This window comes from Saccostrea echinata, unplaced genomic scaffold, assembly GCF_033153115.1.
Source record: "Saccostrea echinata isolate AGI-Se365-2 ecotype Australia unplaced genomic scaffold, CSIRO_AGI_Sech_v1 ptg000001l, whole genome shotgun sequence".
Taxonomy (NCBI): domain Eukaryota; kingdom Metazoa; phylum Mollusca; class Bivalvia; order Ostreida; family Ostreidae; genus Saccostrea; species Saccostrea echinata.
In genome coordinates this window covers 44,730,854-44,748,929 of record NW_026889750.1, presented here as the reverse complement: position 1 = coordinate 44,748,929, position 18,076 = coordinate 44,730,854, and the positions used below count along the sequence as shown (strand labels likewise).

At 33.1% G+C, this 18,076-nt stretch overlaps 1 protein-coding gene and 1 pseudogene across 1 annotated transcript; both read right to left on the bottom strand.

Moving 5' to 3' along the window:
• Positions 1-533: 533 nt before the first annotated feature.
• On the bottom strand, positions 534-3,088 carry LOC133192507 (cytochrome P450 2B4-like). Its single transcript, XM_061328507.1, has 4 exons — positions 2,740-3,088; positions 1,882-2,394; positions 1,050-1,493; positions 534-846 (listed from the first exon to the last, which is right to left on the bottom strand). The coding sequence occupies exons 1-4, from the start codon at positions 3,053-3,055 to the stop codon at positions 668-670; spliced, it is 1,452 nt and encodes a 483-aa protein (XP_061184491.1). The 5' UTR covers positions 3,056-3,088; the 3' UTR covers positions 534-667.
• A 3,169-nt stretch (positions 3,089-6,257) lies between these two features.
• On the bottom strand, positions 6,258-8,888 carry LOC133179957 (cytochrome P450 2E1-like; annotated as a pseudogene).
• Positions 8,889-18,076: the final 9,188 nt, after the last annotated feature.

Genomic DNA, 18,076 nt, shown 5'->3' with positions numbered 1-18,076 from the left:
AATTCTAAAACGGGGCAAGCTATTGACAAACAAGTTGATGAAACAAGGATATCAACAGTTTCCTATGAAGTCATCATTTCGCAGTTTTTTGGTAGATACAATGAGCTTGTCAGCAAATACGACCTATCATCGAGCCAAATGCTGACTGATGTTTTTCATACTAATTGTTAGTCTCTTATTTACACACTGAATTGTCTACGGTTTTTCCCGATCATGACAAGGAGCACACGGCCGGTGTGACAGGTCGGCAGAGGGTGCTCACTCCTCCATGGCACCTGATCCCTTTTTGGAGGTTTGTGTTTGCTCTGCTTCCGATTTGTATTGTTTTAATGGACTTTTGAGGAGCTTGAATACTGTTCGTTATCTCCATATTTCATTTCACACTGGTACCAGTTTCTTCAAATGTGAGTTCATGTCATGCACAAATTGTGACTTATAACCATTTCTTCTGGAAATATTCCATTTCTACATTATTTTTATCCACAGGATTATAAGAATACAGGAACATGAGGTCAATTGAAGAGTTATTACGTGAGTTAAAAATTACATTGTGACATAAAATACGAAAATTTGTGATGTTTTCAATTATCAAAAACATAAAACTATTATTACTTAGAACTTTTAAATAGCCCTCGTATTAATGTCAAAGCTCATACACTATTGCAGTTTAACGTTTAACAAATCTCAGGTTAAAGGCATTCGGCGTGTGAGTAATCCCAAAAGTTCCCTTTAAAGAAGGCAGACACTCCGGATCCTCCGCTTTTATCTCAAACTTCTGTAGAAATCTGACGAAAAAAAGGAAGAGTTCCATTTTGGCGAGGGCGTCTCCTAAACACACCCTGGGCCCTGTCGGAGGAAAGATAAGCCATAATATTTATAAGTGCATGAGTGATTTCTAAATAATAGAGAATGATATTAAGGATATTGTCAGTTTAGTTCTAATTATCAATTCTAATGGGTCAGATTCAAACTTACGTATTAGCCATAATAATTACTATTTATAACCCTGGACATTTTTCATACTGAGATCATCTATTTTACATTCATACCTAACGAAAAGGTGATCAACTTGTCTTTTAAGTCTTCACGACATCTCCCACTGACATCTAAAAACCGTTCAGGTTTAAACTTTGAAGGTTCAGGATATGTTTCTGAATCCATCAATGCGGAATTCAAAAGAAACAGTACAGTGGTACCTTTAGGAAAGAGATACCCTTTGTACGTGAGGTCTTCCTTGCCTGTATGTGGGGCAGTTAAGGGAGAAGTATTTCCTACTCGCACAGTCTCCAGAATGAAGGCCTCTACCATTGGCAGCTGTTTCCTGTGTTCCATCTTAGGCTGACCTTGACCGATTACGTCATCAATGTCCTTCTGAAGTTTTTTCTGCCAATGCGGATAATGGATCAAGAAAAGTAGTGCCCATCTGAGTGTCGTGGAAGTAGTCTCAGTGCCAGCACCAAAGAAGTCTTGTAAAGTTTGGTTCAGATTTTCAGCTAGAAAAGAAGATGTATAATACTGGATAATTAAACAACCACAAAATCAATATAACGATATTATATAATATATTTGACTGCTAGTAAATGAAACAAAGATCAAAGCATTGTAAATAAACGAAAATAAGAACACTTCAGACTGTGTTTTATATTTGTTGAGGGTGTTCTATAAATATATAATTCTCTGTGATATCAATATCAAAACAGAAAAGCAAAATCTAGATGTATATATGCATATAACACTACATATACATAATTAGTGAATAAGAATAAATTATAGACTCGGTTTTTACAGTACACTTTCTTCTAACATGTCATGAGGATTAACATTTAAATGCCCTTTAATCCCTCCTTCAAAACTCCATCATTTACATACATGATGAAATACCTGTAAATATAGTGTTGATTTCATTTGATCTTTGTTTTTGTTCCAGAAGGAAAGCATCAATGAAATCATCGATGTGGTTCTCGTCAAAACTTCTTCTATGCTCCTCTATTATTTCATCAAGAAATGCTCTGAAAGCATGAACATTTTCTAAAACTGGGTCAATGTAAAAGATTCTGATGTTGCGTAAAGATGGAAAAATAAAAACAGGTGAAGCTGTAGTGACGCTGCTGAATGACTTCGACAGTAGATCAATTAAACGCTTGAATCTTGTATCATCATAATCAAATCTTCTACCGAATAAAAGCGAACAAATGACGTTAGCTGTGGATGCATTCAGTACATTTTTAATATCCAGAACCTCGTTTTCACATTTTCCCAATTTCTCCATCAAGCAGTCTACCTCTTCCATGATTTGGCTTTCCATGCACCGTCTCCCAAATCCAAACTTTCGTAATGTCATCAGTGCAAACGATCTTGTTTCTTTCCACAAAGGACCCGATGACCACACCACACCTGGACAGGTGATGAGAAATTAGGATCCAGGTAATAATAATGTTGATAAATGATCAGATAGGATGTGATACATTTTAATAGTTATGCGGTAAATAAGTTTATCATCAGATTTTTTAATATGGTGGAATGATCGGGAAATTAAATTGAATAAAATCTTTTTACAAATCTAAATATTTCACTGAGAGATTGTTTCTGTGGTATTGTCAAAAACCTGTGTCAAATTCACCCCAATATAAAGATTTGTTATCGTTGTATGCATATCGTCTGCCTCTAAGACTTGAAAGTGAACTGTTTTCATATATCATAACAATCATGGAAAATGAGATATGTACTTAAGAATTTTACCATTTCCTCCTGCAAGATCAGTGCCAAGACACCTTGGTCGCTCAGAGAAGATATCCCCATGTTTAGCAAGTAGCGCTCGAATGTCGTTGAATCCATGTACAAATATGATAGGTTTATGGAAAATCATTATGGTATAGATGTCTCCATAAATTTTCCTCAGTCTTCTGTGAGCTTCCAAACCCTCTGACGGTTTGAAGATTCCGACATTGCCGATGATGGGGTAACATGTAGGACCAGGCGGAAGTCCTTTTGGTCGTCCAGTCAGGCTCCATATCAAACAAAGTAATACAAAAACAATGGTCAATGTCACCCACATAATGCCAAATGTACGTGGTGTCCTACATTCAGTGAACTTTGCTGTACGGTTGCATTTCTGTGCCAAAACTCTAATTTTTTTCCTGTCTCCTTTCTAATTTATTTTTTTTGCGTCGCCTATAGAGCAGAGCGACTCTTTGGGATCATTTTCCCCTGCATCTGTCTGTCCGTTTGTCCGTCTGTCACACTTTACATCTTCAGAACTGTTAGAAGTGGGGATTTGATATTTGGATGTATTGCTTGGGAATGTAGTTTTGTAAAATACCAGGACTACTGACCTCGTGACCTTTGGACTTAACCTGTGAACTATTTTTCAAAATACATCATAGTGCTGATATTCACATATTCATTGAGCTTTTAGAGGGAAGTTTGTTCTATTTGGCAAATGCACTACTTCTCATAAGACATGCTGAAAAATATCTGCATTACAGTCCAACTGACATTGACCTATTGGCCTATTTTCAAGAGTACGCCGAACTGTAAAGATGCGTTTTATACATTTTTAAAAGAAGGGGTCTTTTATCTAGCATGTTTAAACTTGTTTATAACCTACTGACATTTTCTTTCAAATTCATAGAATTGATTACCATCACAAACTGAATTTAAATGCATTCTGTTAACAATCGGAATATCATTCGACCCCTACAGTCAACCAAGGAAAATCCTCGGTTTTTCTTCACTTGATGAAAAACGTGCAGTGATGTTCTCGATTTGACGGAATACAGCTTGTGATTTTCCTATTGATCTATTTAATTGTCTTCAAAAATAAATCGGGATCAATATACCGACTTTTGTTCGTGAATCTCAAGGAATAATTAAATTTATATACTAGAAATCTCGTATAATATACTAAAAAATAAATAATCATCATTTAGTTTTACGAGGGGCATTTGAAAAGTTCTGAGAACTCTTTGATACAATATTAATTGTTTAACGTAAATTACTGAATTTGATATCATTGGACAGATCACAAAAATATACAGATACTGTGGCGTCACTCTGTAATTTTCATTGCATAATATCTCCGAAAATGATGTCAGAATCCCGTGTGTTTTGCATTTTTACCATAAAAATGACGTATCAAAAGACACAATTTTCAATGAAGTAAAATTTTAAAGTCAACTTTTGTTTATTACTTGGATGCACGCTAACGGACACAATTGTCAGTTGGGAGAATGTATACACAGACTACAGTCTATCATACAGAGTTAAGTTCAGGAGCTCCTATAGTTCTGAGGTGGTTTAAGAGTGTGTCAAACATAGCACATTATTATCGAACCTCGCGCAAAATATTGGGTATAAAATTAAAGACGTTGCTGTAAGAAAGTGACAAAGTTGACAATCTCAGGTGAATAATGAATGGTGTTACAGAATTGCTGGCATTAATTCATCAGGTGTTTTAACCAATTTTGCGGGAACGATTAATGCTCAAGAGAGGTTAAGCTAAGGGTGTCCAATATTTTCTTGTAAAAGAACCAAAATGGCGCCGGTGTAGTTGTAACCCCACTGTAACTCGATATGTTCGCAAATTTTAAATAATGGAAAATAAATAAGATTGTACATAGCAATGGAACTCAAATTTATTTTTTGAGTCGAATGTCAACAACAATAGTGAGTTTTGGATCGCCGAAGTTGAAATACGATGAAAAAATATGCTCAGAAACAAGTCCAGGGGGAAACTTTTGTACGTTTTATTCGTAAACGGTAAGAGTCTTGATACTGAAGATGCATTTGTAGAAAACTGCATTGTTACACTTTAGTTGTATACAGAATATGTTTTTTGTTTAATTCAGTGGAGGGCTTTATAGTAGACTGAAAGTCTAGCTATATCATATAAATCAAAATCTTTTATGAATGCCTATGATAACATAGCCCGACATAAACTGTCCTAATTAACTTACCATAAAAAGAAATATGGAATTGCTGATTTACAGTACCATTTCTACAATCTTACTCTACCTCCATGCAAATTTTCTTTGAAATATCTTTTCAAATAAGCCTTTGACAGCACTTTTCTGATGTTATCATGTGGACAAAAACGCGACTTTTCAGTATGCTAAACATTCGAGATTCTGACGTCATTTTCGTAGTTATTACGTCATAAATATAAAAAAGTGACATCGAAATCAGTGCAAATTTTCCAGCTCTTTTCAATGGTATCAAACTCATTAACTTCCGTGAAATGGTAAATATTTAAAAAAAACAGTTCTCAGAACTTTTCAAATGCCCCTCGTATTTATGTCTCTAATGATGCTAAGGTTACAGGCGACAATGCGTTCCTCGCTACTCTTTATTTATCTAAATCTTTATACTTGTGTTCCGTGTAAAAATATATATTACTAGTATACATACTATTATCCCCTCCATTTGTCTCAATCTTCAAACAAAATAGTGATTTTTTAAAAGGCTTATCACATTTTTATGCTTCCGGATACATTGACTCTAAGTGTGACCGCCATTTTATCGGAGTGAAGTTGTAGAAATTTTTAATCTAAATGTAACACAGGTTTTTATAATTGCATGTATTGATGCTAGAGGAAGAATTTAGAATAATAAAAGAATAAATAAATTAAAAATCATTATTGCATTTACACTTCTCCTTAACAATTGATATAACCTGTTATCTTCACAAAGCTTACTATCTGAAATATGATACCTTATAATGGAAGTAAGAACATAAATATACCTTTAAATGCCATCTACGACCTTGACGACGTAGTTTAATTTTGTCTCGAGTTTTGCATGTTTTAAATAAGTACAGGAATAAATGTATTTTTAAAAAAAAAATCTACAAAAATATAAAATGAGAAAATTACAACTGCGTTTACTAAGGAAATGAATTTAATTTTTGAGAATTCATGAGACATGAACTACGACGCTAATGAAAAATATACAAGCTTGAAGCGTTGTATTCATGTACCTTATGAATTCTCAAAACTCATATCTTATATTTACATTATTTGTTTAATGACTTGTCATAAATTTATTTCATTTAACGACCATTTTTGAAACAAAACAGTTTGGACTATTGTTTAAAGTCAAGTACGGCATTATGAGGTCGCAATGTAAATATTCTTGCTCAATCATGGTAGTTCATGAGAAAATAAAGTTTTTTTTTTTCTAATTTGCAATAATATTTGAAAATGTAAGTATATTTATATCAAAAATTAAATCTTTTCTTCTTATTATTTTTTGTGTGATAAACTTTTCAAGTTCTAACGTTTTAAAAGTCTCATTTTAAAGTCTTGTGGCGAATAGGTTATTCCCAATGATCCACCCATATAGGGAAAACACTCGGGATCCTCTGGTTTTATCTCAAACTTCTGTAGAAATCTGGTGAAGAATAAGAAAAGCTCCATTTTGGCAAGCGATTCTCCTAAAAACACCCTGCGTCCTGTCAAGGAAAAGTCAGGACATTTTTACTTATATTCTTGTAAATTCTTATCATTTCTGAATAAATCTTTCAAAATATTTATTCGCCTTGACGTTTTAGACGGACCGCTTTTACCATTTTTTAACTTAATTATCAGCCTTTTAATATACATAATCATACTCCGCACCTATTGAAAAAGGAATCATTTTATTTTTTCTTTTCTCCTTGACATCTTCCGCAATCGTCTATAAATCTCTCTGGTTTAAACTTTGAAGGCTCAGGGAAATTTTCAGGATCCGACAGTACAGAATCTAAAACACAAAATATAAGGACACCTTTGAGGAAGAGATGTCCCTCGTACATGAAATCTTCACTCGAGGCATGTGGCAAATTTATGGGAACAATGTTTGCAAGGCGTTGAATTTCCAAAATGAAAGCTTCTACCATTGGTAGCTGTTCCTTGTGTTCTATTTTAGGCTGACCTTGACCTATCACCTCATCAATGTCCTTCTGCAACTTTTTCTGCCAACGTGGATAATGAATCAAGTACAGAAACGCCCATCTGAGTGTTGTAGAAGTAGTTTCAGTGCCAGCTCCAAAGAAATCTCGTACACTGACAACAAGCTGTTCATCTATCAAAAGTGAAAGTCATTTTTTCAAATTGATATACATTTCTTTGTATGACATATGAAAATGAAAAAAAAAAACATATATTATGCTCACAGCTTCAATTATACATTACAAACTGAGAGCAGGGAAAAACACACCCTGAAAGATAAGAGGTGGGATCAGAAGCCATATTCGGGTAATCTGTTATTTGAAATAAATCCGTGTGAAAATAATGGTCAGTTTGTATTAAAACTGTCAGTCAAGATGGAACCTTACGACAGATTGTGATGGAAACAATGTCATTGTAATGACCAAAGAGTTTGGAAAATTTATCTTCAAACGAGGTTGTAGTTACCCTTGATACATCACTTTATTTATCAGTAGTGTGCCTCAGTTTAGAAATCGATCGTATGTAGAACATGCTCTTGCTTATCAAATCCACTGAGAGATAGAAACACCACATGCAGCTGATAATGTTACATTGCTCCATCAATAAGAAAAAATATTAAAATTTATGTCACACAATATGTTTAAAAATCATACTTTTGACCTAATTTTACCGAAAAAAAAACTACTCTCTCGTCAACGAATACCTGAAGTCCCTTATAAGATTCATACAATACTTTCTATCTCGTTTGTCTCCTATAATACTAGCAGCAAATGTATGTTATCAAACAAAATGGAATTTATAAAATTAACGCAAAATTAGAAGGTATTCCTTTGACATAAGCCCATTATGTCTGAGGCGCATTGACACTGTTTTTCCCTCATAAAGACATATTTAGTAATTCTTCCTTTAACTAGGGTTTCCTCCATTTCTTAAGAAAAGAAATACAATTATATTCAATAAAATTGAATAAGGAAGAAGGGGGATGGAATCCAATGTTCTTCATTTACTTGTAAATGTTGTGCTTATGTCATTTCCTCTTTGCTTTTGTTCCAAAAGGAAAGCATCGATGAAATCCATGATGTTGTTCTCATCAAAATTAAGTCTGTGCTCCTCTGCCATTTCAGTCACAAATGCAGTCAGAGCATAAACGTGCTTCATGATCAATATCGAGCGAGTGTTACTCATTTGAAAATAGCGTACCCATGGAAAAAGAAATCCGATTGAAGAATTACTGGATATACGGAACAATTCCTTTATAAGATAAACTAACTGCTTGAATTTCTCATCTTTATAATTAAACCTTTTACCGAATTAAAGTTAACAAATGACGTTAGACACAGAGGCGTTCAGGATACTTTGAATGTCAAAAGCCTCCTGTCCATTCTTTTCTAGTTCATCCAATAAACAATCTACTTCCTCCATGATTTGGCTTTCCAAGCAACGTCTTTCGAATCCGAACTTTCGCATCGTTGAGAGTGCAAACGTTCTCTGTTCTTTCCATAACGGTCCCGATGACCAAATCAGTCCTACAAAGAAAGAAGTCGAGAAGTACTCTCAAAGTTAGGTTGTTTCGTACACCTCTTCATTGTTAGATAAATGATATACTTGCATTCCTTAGATTAGTAGACTATTTGCAGCAAACAAACCTTTCTCTTTAGCTACAGCCACGTTAGGAAGTATTTTAGGTCGGTCTGAGAATACATCACCATGTTTTGCCAGTATTTCCCTGATATGATGATATCCATGGACAAATATCATAGGTTTGTAGAAAAACATTAATGAGTATATGTCTCTATAAATTTTCATTAGTCTTCTGTGAGCTTTCGGGGCTTCTGAGGGTTTGAAGAGTCCCAAATTACCGATGGGGTAACATGTAGGACCAGGTGGAAGGCCTTTTGGACGTCCAGTCAGATTCCAAATCAAAAGCATTAAAACAGCAACAATGGTTAAAGTTACCCACATAGCGCACAACGTATTGCATAAAGTTCTACATTTATCGAACTCTTTTTTACGGTTGCATTTTAATGCCAAAATTCTATTTTCTTTATTTCAGTTTTAAATTTTGAATCAAACCTTTTTTCCTGTGTCATCTAAGGAAAATAAAATATGTTAATGTTATCTCCCTTTTTCTCATTTTTCATGAGAATTTCATGTTCTTAAAGATTGTTTAATTCCTTTTTTTAAAGCAAATTAGTGTTAACCGAAATGCAGATATGAGTGAATTAAAAAATAATGACCACCAGATTGAAATTTTTGAAAAATTCAACTACCCATAACATATTTTTCACTTATATCACCATACTGTACATGCAATCTAATTTAAATTCCTGAAGAAGTTGCAATAGAATAGACAATTGGATAAATTGGTCTCAGAATTTTTAAACTACCATTGAGTCAAATGCTGATTGACGTTTTTCATACTAATTGTTAGGCCATTATTTATACACTGAACTGTCTATGGATATTTTTTTCCGATCATGACAAGGAGCACACGGCGAATGAGACCGGTCGGCAGGGGATGCTCACTCCTCCATGGCAATCCCTCTTCTGAATTTTGAGGTCCGTGTTTGCTCTGCTCCAATTTTGTATCGTTTTATTGGACTTTCGAGATTGAATACTGTTCGTTATCTTCATATTTCATTAATAAAACTTTTTTTGAAAAAAAAAAAATCATTACATCCTAAAGGATTTTCCAAAATACATAATTAAAAGAAATTATAGTTTTTTATGCTTAAAAATGGTATCAGGTATATAAATGATTAGATCTAAACCTTGATTGAGACTCTTTTCTTGTATATATGGAAGAAATAGCTTTTTAATGGTTACTTTACATTTTTTTTTCAATTCTGGTTTGAAAAGTTTTAATATGAAAGAAATATAAAACATTAAAATCCCCCCCCCCATCACTTTTTTGCTCCATTATGTCAATTCTTTACATCTAAGCCAAAAAAGAATTTTGATCTATTAGTTTTCTTACAAAAAATATCAGATTTTGAAGTGACCCTATTTTACATTATAGTGTTGCACTCCTCACATCTCATATGTTAATTTATTTAACATTGTTTTAAAAATTATAACACACAATAACCCATTCTTAGTTTGTAAATCAGTTCGTCGTTTTTATATTTTCAAGACTTCAACACATGATTTTTGCAATGTGTAATATGTATACATCGTATTTAAAAATATGTGTGAAGTGATGAAAACTATTCTCTGAATTGACTGTAAAGTGTCTGTAATTAGTTGATAGACATAATGTTTTGAAAATCAAATAGTATCAAACATTTTTTTAAATTATGTTTCTTGGTAAAGATAGATGAAGATGATTGATAATTATAAAACAGTTTTGTTGAACTCTTGACTGCAGTAAAATTAAAAATTAAAACCATAGAACACAAAACTTCACGAAGTGTTGGCAACATCAAATGTTAACGAAACTGTGCAATATTTATAGTCCAATACTATTGTTTAACGTCACTCTCGAGAATTTTTCACTCATATGGAGATGCCACCACTTGCCGGTGGAGAGCTGCAAATTTCGACCTATACTCGGCACCTACATTCCTTAGTTTCAGAATCCGATTTCAAACTGCAATCATTGTGCTAGTAGTAATGTTTTAGATGCTGTGTAATATCGGTACATTTCCTACATGTGGAGTCACTTTGATTTTTGAATGTGGTCTTTGATTCCTATGCTGACAAAACTTGGATGTGTGATGAAACAAAATGGAAAAGGATAATGTATAAAATTTGGTTAAACTCAAAGGTCAAGAGGTTATTTATTTTAGTATCCAAATAAAGGTCTTGTCTTCTAACAAAGAATACATATGAAAAATGAAGCTCTAGCACTAGCGATCCCGAAGATATGGACAAGATAATAGTTTTTCAAGTAAAGGTCAAGGTCAAAAGGTAAAAAATATTGATACCCAAGGAAAAATCTTGTAACAGGAAATACACACTGAAATATGAAAGCTATAGCACCAACTGTTCAGAAGTAATTAGCAATAGATAAAAGCTCTTCATTAGTAGGTCAAACAAAGAAAATTTTGTCAAGGGAAATTTTCGATGACAGGGGAATAAAACATTATTTTGAAATAAAGTTTATATGGAGTCTCGGTTAAGCATTTTTTAACGAAAATGGGGATTCGGAAAAATGCAGTATCTTAATTCTGATTATTAATAAATTATTCAGAAAAAAAGATCCTTTTCTAAGTTGCTCTGTGTTATAATAACACCAATAATTTTCATATATATGTCCTTAATTAGTCAGAAAGAATTTAGAATTTAAAAAGAGAATGAGTTTTGTTTTACACAGATCTGTGACACTAAGATCTATCCATATCAACTGCAGAGCAATCAGCCGACGATCTGGAATATAATGCCTTGCAGTAGGAGTTAGTGAATGTTATGCAATTTTTGACGTTGTCATAACTTGCGTATTTAATTACATGATTAATTTGGCGGCATGTAATTTATGGACTAGCGTTTAAGGTAGCGTTTAATGGCGGTTTATTCAACTTTGTCAGGCACGAGGTCGTATGAAAGAGTTAGTTGTAAGACTAATATAGATTAAAAATATTTGCGTACATTAAAATAATCTTTCTTTAAACAGCTTTCAATTTGAAACAAACTTGAAAAACCGTCACGTGCAGAGGATAAGAGAGTTAGCAGTAGTTCTTGAATCAGATCTATACACACTGTTTAGTAAAAAATTTAATCCTAGCTTAGCTTCGAAGATGTTCTCATTTACAAACGAAATACGGCAACTTGGAATTTTATGGACTATAAGTTGTTTTAGAGTAGTTTTCTGTAAGAGTTTCAAAATCTGGTTTGTATGCAATTACTTGCAGATTATTTTAACAAAATTTATATGTAGATTTAAAAAGGGGGAAAATGTGAATTAAACAATACAATTAAATCAAAGCACAACTTAAAAAAACAAGATTCCGAAATTAGTGCATTAGCAATGATTGTCCTGTAACGGCAAGTTCAATCAGATTCCCCTACAAAATGAAGCCATTTTCAATAAATTCATCGAAGAGTGACTCGATATATCCCAGTAAGCTAGAAATAAAGATACCACAGAGTCTGACACGTCTTTTTGATATTTGAATATTTTACTAGAAAAAGGCGTTAATGATAACCTAACAACAAAGCTTTATGATAAACGTTTTCAATCGTCAATTTTCTCTTGCTTATGTAGCAATATACCCTTATCATCTGCTTATGGGCTTTATATACCTCAGTTGATTCGATACGCAAGAGCATGCTCTATGTTCGAACAATTTCTAAAACGAGGCAAGCTTTTGACAAACAAGTTGATGAAACAAGAATATCAACCATTTCATTTAAAGTCATCATTTTGCAAGTTCTTTGGTCAAATCAATGTCCTTGTCAGCAAATACAATCTATCATTAAGTCAAATGCTGACTGACATTTTTCATACTAATTGTTAGGCCATCATTTACACACTGATATTATGTAGTTGAAGTGAGTTTGTATTGTTTCATCATGTATATATTGAGTAATATAAACAACTGGAAAATCCCGGAGTGGTCAACATGTATAGTCATTTTTTCTAGAACATTCTTGAATTTTGTATATGTCCAGGATGTTCCAGTAACATCCTGTCCTTACAAATTCTAGAATTTCCAAGATTTCTGTTAATATATAAATATACTGTCGGTTGTATGCATGTGGAAGACTTGGAGTACAAAGAGACTGGGATATGATAGGTGTTGGATACTCTCACTGGGGCATTGTGTGTACAATAAATGATACTCTATTGCATGTATGTTTGGATTCTTGCTGTAAATTTGTTTGTTTGTTTGTTTGTTTTTGTTTTTGTTTTTTTTTTGTTTTGTTTTTTTTGATTTTTATATTTTATTGCAAATAAATTGTTGTTAAGTTTAAAACTGTGTGATTGATTTTTACTGGCATTTCGGGTTATTATGACCCATAACACTTAAGTGTCTACGAATTTTTCCGTTTTCCTGATCATGACAAGGAGCACACGGCCGGTTTGACCAGTCGACAGGGGATGCTTACTCCTCCATGGCACCTGATCCAGGTTTTGATGGTCGGTATTTGCTCTGCTCATGATTTGTAATGTTTTAATGGACATGTGAGCTTGAATACTGTTCGTTATACTGTCCAAAAAATACCGTCCATATTTCATTTCAAGAAAAAATGTTGATTTTGTGTTTGTGTTCTACGTTACTGGTCAAAGGAACAATTATTTTTTGTGAGATGAATAAAAGGTGATGATAACAAAAAGTAATCAAACTAAAAGAATACAAACGTTACAAAAATATGAACAGGACCTCTGGAAATTCCAAAAGTGGGTTGAAGTGCCTAAGAGCAGTAAGCATCCCCTACCGACTGGTCGCACTCTCAGTAAGCCCTATGTATTTATCAGGTAGTTGGAATATTCTGTGGACAAATTTTAATATAAAACCAAACTTCTAACAATTGATAGGAAAAATTGCTGTTAAAATACGACACAGTGATAAGCTATATTGATTTTGCTAACAAGGTCATTATAACAGCCATAAAGTTTACGAATTGCTGACTTTAAAAACGGATAAGTGAATGAAATGTGATATATCAAGGGAAAAACTTATTAAACAGAGCTTGTATATATTCAGAAGAACACATCTTTAGCTAACAAGTTATAGTTACAATATATTTATTTAAATGCAAAACATAAAAGAGTTGTTTTATAAGACATAGACATTTAAAGCGAAAAATCATGACACTCCACGACAGCCTCGAAGTTTATAAAGCCATGATTATAAATAATCTAGATTTTTATGAATAATAAAATGGATAAAAATGTAAAATTGAAATAAACTTCTACTCATATTTTGAACATGCTTATTTTTTGAAAATAATTCTCAGGAAAGTTATTTTTTCACGAGACAAAAACATCATGGGCAGAAGAGCTGGGAACCCAACGAGACTTCTTTCCAGTCTATAGAAAACAGTGAAGCGCAGAAACAGTCAACACGAAAGTCACACGTAAAGGTTTATAAAATATTATCTAGAAATATAGAGATCTGAAAATTCTTTCTATGTCTTGATTATTTCAGTCATTCTTTGAAAAAGACGTATCGAAAAAGTTAGCATATAATTGAAGTTTATCGTTTTATAAATCTCAAGTTAAAGGATTGTGGTGTGTGAGTTAATCCAAATTTTCCCTCTAGAGAAGGCAAACACTCGGGGTCCTTTGGCTTTATCACAAACTTCTGTAGAAATCAAGTCTGTTTTTAAAAATATTGGTATTTAATGGCATTTAAGGATGCACAGAGTACAAAATGTTTATTGACTTCTATATCGTTATAGAATAACGATATTCTATGAATATAGTTATATGGTGCCATCCAATATCTTCAGCTACGTGCAAAATATGTGATTAAGAATCTATACTGAAGATGTAGATTTGCATTTTAACACATTTAAATAACAAATTAACATAACTCAATACCTTCTTGTTAATTATTCTTTAAAAACATTACTTTTTTTTAAATCCGTTTTTTTTTTTATTTCTGTCGATGACGCAATCTGTGCGTACCTGGTAAGAGGGATCGTGATCACGTGACGAAAACAATCCCGTCTTTTGTCAGCACCGTATGCCAAGGGTTTATGAGAGAGTAGTGTATCAGAAACCCTTGGCTAGCGAAGATGTCTAGCATGATAAATTACGGGTTTTCACCTTTGTAACTTTATTACAAAAATCAATCGGCATAATTCAATCAAGAAATTTACAAACAGCGTTATTCTACATTGTACAAAAAATTTCCTTATTGGAATTAGTCACGCAGTAGGTGCTGGCACGAAAAAGGCCGTAAATACCGAGTACATGTTAAAATTCGCAGCTTTTCACCGGGTCGAAGGTACATGTAGAATTAAATCCCAGTTCCTCTAAAATACAATTTATATAATAAGCCTTACAAACAGACAATATTGTTACCTGCTTAGTCAGCAGGGACCAGAACGTACTGATCTTGTAATCTATCTAATTCTTTTTTCACTTCTGAATTATTGAATACAGAGGGATAGATGGTTTTCATACGGCCCCTCAATCGCTTAATGCGAGATTTTAACATACATCTGATACATTAAATCCATTCTGACAAAGTGTCAAGGTCTTCTTTTTCATGTCTGATCCAACGCCTGGTGTAATCCTCTACAGAATCCATTATATGTATGAAATTACGTCGCCAGTTAAAGGATCGGGGTTCCCTATATTTAGGACCTTTTAAAGTTAGTGATGTAAGGACCTCATTATTAACTATATTTACGTCACCAGTAATAACGTGTCTAGCAAGACTATAGTTATAGGGTGAAGAAGAACATGAACGCGAAGGAGGATTATGTTTAATATATTCCATATCCAGGCCCTGTAAAGTTTTTTTGTAATTAAAATTTTTGGAAGCAAAAGTCGATGTATATTTGTAGGAAATACAAGGTGTAGTCTTCAACTTTAAATTTAAAGAATCGACGTAAATGCACAAAAAGTAATTTGGGGGGAATTTTATTGTTTCATATTTCTTTCATCTTAAAACTTTTCAAACCAGAATTCAGAAAATAATGTAAAATAACAATAAAACCAAATTTTTTCCACATATACAAGAGAAGAAATTCAATCAAGGTTTAGATCTAATCATTTATATCCCTTATACCATTTTGAAGCATAAGAAACTATAATTTCTTTTGATTATGTATTTTATAAAGTCTTTTAGGATGTAGTTATATTTTCTTTTTTCAAATAAAGTTTTACTAATAAAAATTCTGAAACTTTTTTATCCAATTGTCTATTCTATTGCAACTTAAGGAATTTTAACTAGAATGCATGTACAATATGATGATATAAGTGAAAAATATGTTATGGGTAGTTGAGTTTTATAAAAAAAAAAAATCCAATTTGGTGGTCACTATTTTTGAATTCACTCATGTACCCGGTAGTTTCTTTTTTATATAAGTTAGAGCTCATAAAAAGTTTCCACATTTCCATCTTTGAATGGTGTCTGTAATTTTATTTTAGTCTAATTTATAGGAAATAGGGGAAAAGTTATTATTGGTTATATATAGATTTAGGAGCAGAGAGTAAAATATTTATCATATGACTTATTTTGAATTATAATTACATTGTTCTCAAATCACTTATTTTGGAGGGAATTGAATTTTTGTTGTTTTAGTGGTACCGAGGAAGAGACCCACAAATTCATATCTACGAAGAATTTTCACAATTTCTACTAACAGAATTTTGTTTGTCTACCAACCTTTAAATCAAATCTCCACGGAATAATATTTTTTCCTCAAACCATTTGTCTAGTTATTCTTGAACTACATCTATCAGGTTTAAAACATCTATATTGTGTCGGATTTTTTTAAATCCATTTTTTATAATATCCATAATGATTTAGTACGATAAAATATCAGTATAAGCTTAGGTGTTTTTAAGCTTTTTTCGAATGTCCAGAACTTTATCTTAATTAGTATGTTTTTTAATGATTAATGGGACTGAAGAGTTTGTTCCAAAGAATTCAATCCCACCTGCAAGCGCGGCCCCAAAAAGTGTACAAGGAGAACATATTTACATGTACATGGACTTAAATATCACAAACTTATTAGACACCTAGTAATGAAAATAATAAATAATACACTTTAAAACAAGAATCTGTAATTGAAAATTGAAAGTGAAGAGTTTAGGTAATAGATCTTGACAAATGACAATTCCTTCCTTCCTAGTCACCATATATAGCTTTAAATTACGCCCCCCTCTCAATGATGTCTTATGCATTCGTTTGTTTTTGCTTATTTATCAAGAAATTTCTGTTTGGTTGTGCCGTACCCCCCCCCCCCCCCGAAAAAAAAAAACTGAAATTGCTTTCTATGGGCTTCAGTCAGAAAATGAATGTCATTATGTTAGTACTTTCTATAAAAATGTTTCTGTCCCTAGGTTTCGGTTTTATGATAATTATTATGACGTACTTTTGGAATAAATTTGCTGGGAAAAAGTGTTTGGATTTTTATATTTTTTTTCAATGTGAATTGAGATAGGACTTTAAACTGATAAATTATTCAGGTCATCGAAAAAAAAAAAATAAAAATTAAATTAAATTTTCATATTTCTTGATGAAATAAAAATAAAAAATTCAGCAAAAAATAAATTCTGAATTACATATTACTTGAATTTATTATTTGAATTAACCGTAAAGCAGACAATCTACTCCGCGAACTTCAAGGCCAGAGCAGAAACCCAAAGATGTCCACATTTTCCAAGTCATGCACAGAACGTAAAATTCACTGGAATGAACTCAAAGAAAAATAACTATTGAGGAAAAGATATTTTGACTCGACTTATAGACTTAAATAATTAAATAAACCGATATTAGTCCTCTTTCTTGCCACTCTTTCCTGGTGCTCTGGGATTCTGAATTTAGGGTCGGCATTTTTTTGCAGATCCGTATTACGCGGGGGGTGGGGGTGGGGTGGGGGGTTCCCCGACTTTTTTTGAGAATAGTCTTTTGCTGTAGTTTTTTAATGTAAATTTTGATTTGGATGATGCTTGCTCCCTCCCCATTTTTGTTGCTGTATGGTCATAAATAGGCAAATTCCAGCAAACATGTTCTGATGTGTTAGAGAAAGGCCTAAACCACCCCCACCCCCCTCTACACACACATACTTTTTTAAAGATATGTATTGACATAGGACTTAAAATTTTAAAATATTTTTCTGTATATCTGTACATCAACAAATATAAATAATATGAATATAACATATTTTTATATACTAGTATCCGTAGTCCCGCGTGGGTAAGAGGCTAGAGCATTTGCTCTAGCTATAGAGTAGTGGAGTAAGAACTTGATATTTATGTCACGGGTTCGAATCCCAGTGTGGGACGTATAGACCGGTTCTGCGGATGAGACCGTATAAACCAATGTCCCATGTAGCAGACGGTGCTGGCACGAAAAAGATCACTAGTACTGCTCAAAGGCCGTAAGTTCCTAGTACAGGTCGAAATTTGCAGCCCTCCACCGGCAAGTGGTGGCATCTCAAGGGACGTTAAACAACAGATGTAAAGACGAGCGATACATTGTGCAAAACTGCGGAACGTGGAGACCGGTTCTTCGGATGAGACTGTA

Coding starts and splice junctions, on each gene's coding strand:
- LOC133192507 (XM_061328507.1), bottom strand. CDS start 3,055: ATGTGGGTGACATTGACCATTGTTTTTGTATTACTTTGTTTGATATGG. Junction 2,395..2,739: donor TGATCTTGCAGGAGGAAATG/GTAAAATTCTTA, acceptor TCACCTGTCCAG/GTGTGGTGTGGTCATCGGGT. Junction 1,494..1,881: donor AATCAACACTATATTTACAG/GTATTTCATCAT, acceptor CTTCTTTTCTAG/CTGAAAATCTGAACCAAACT.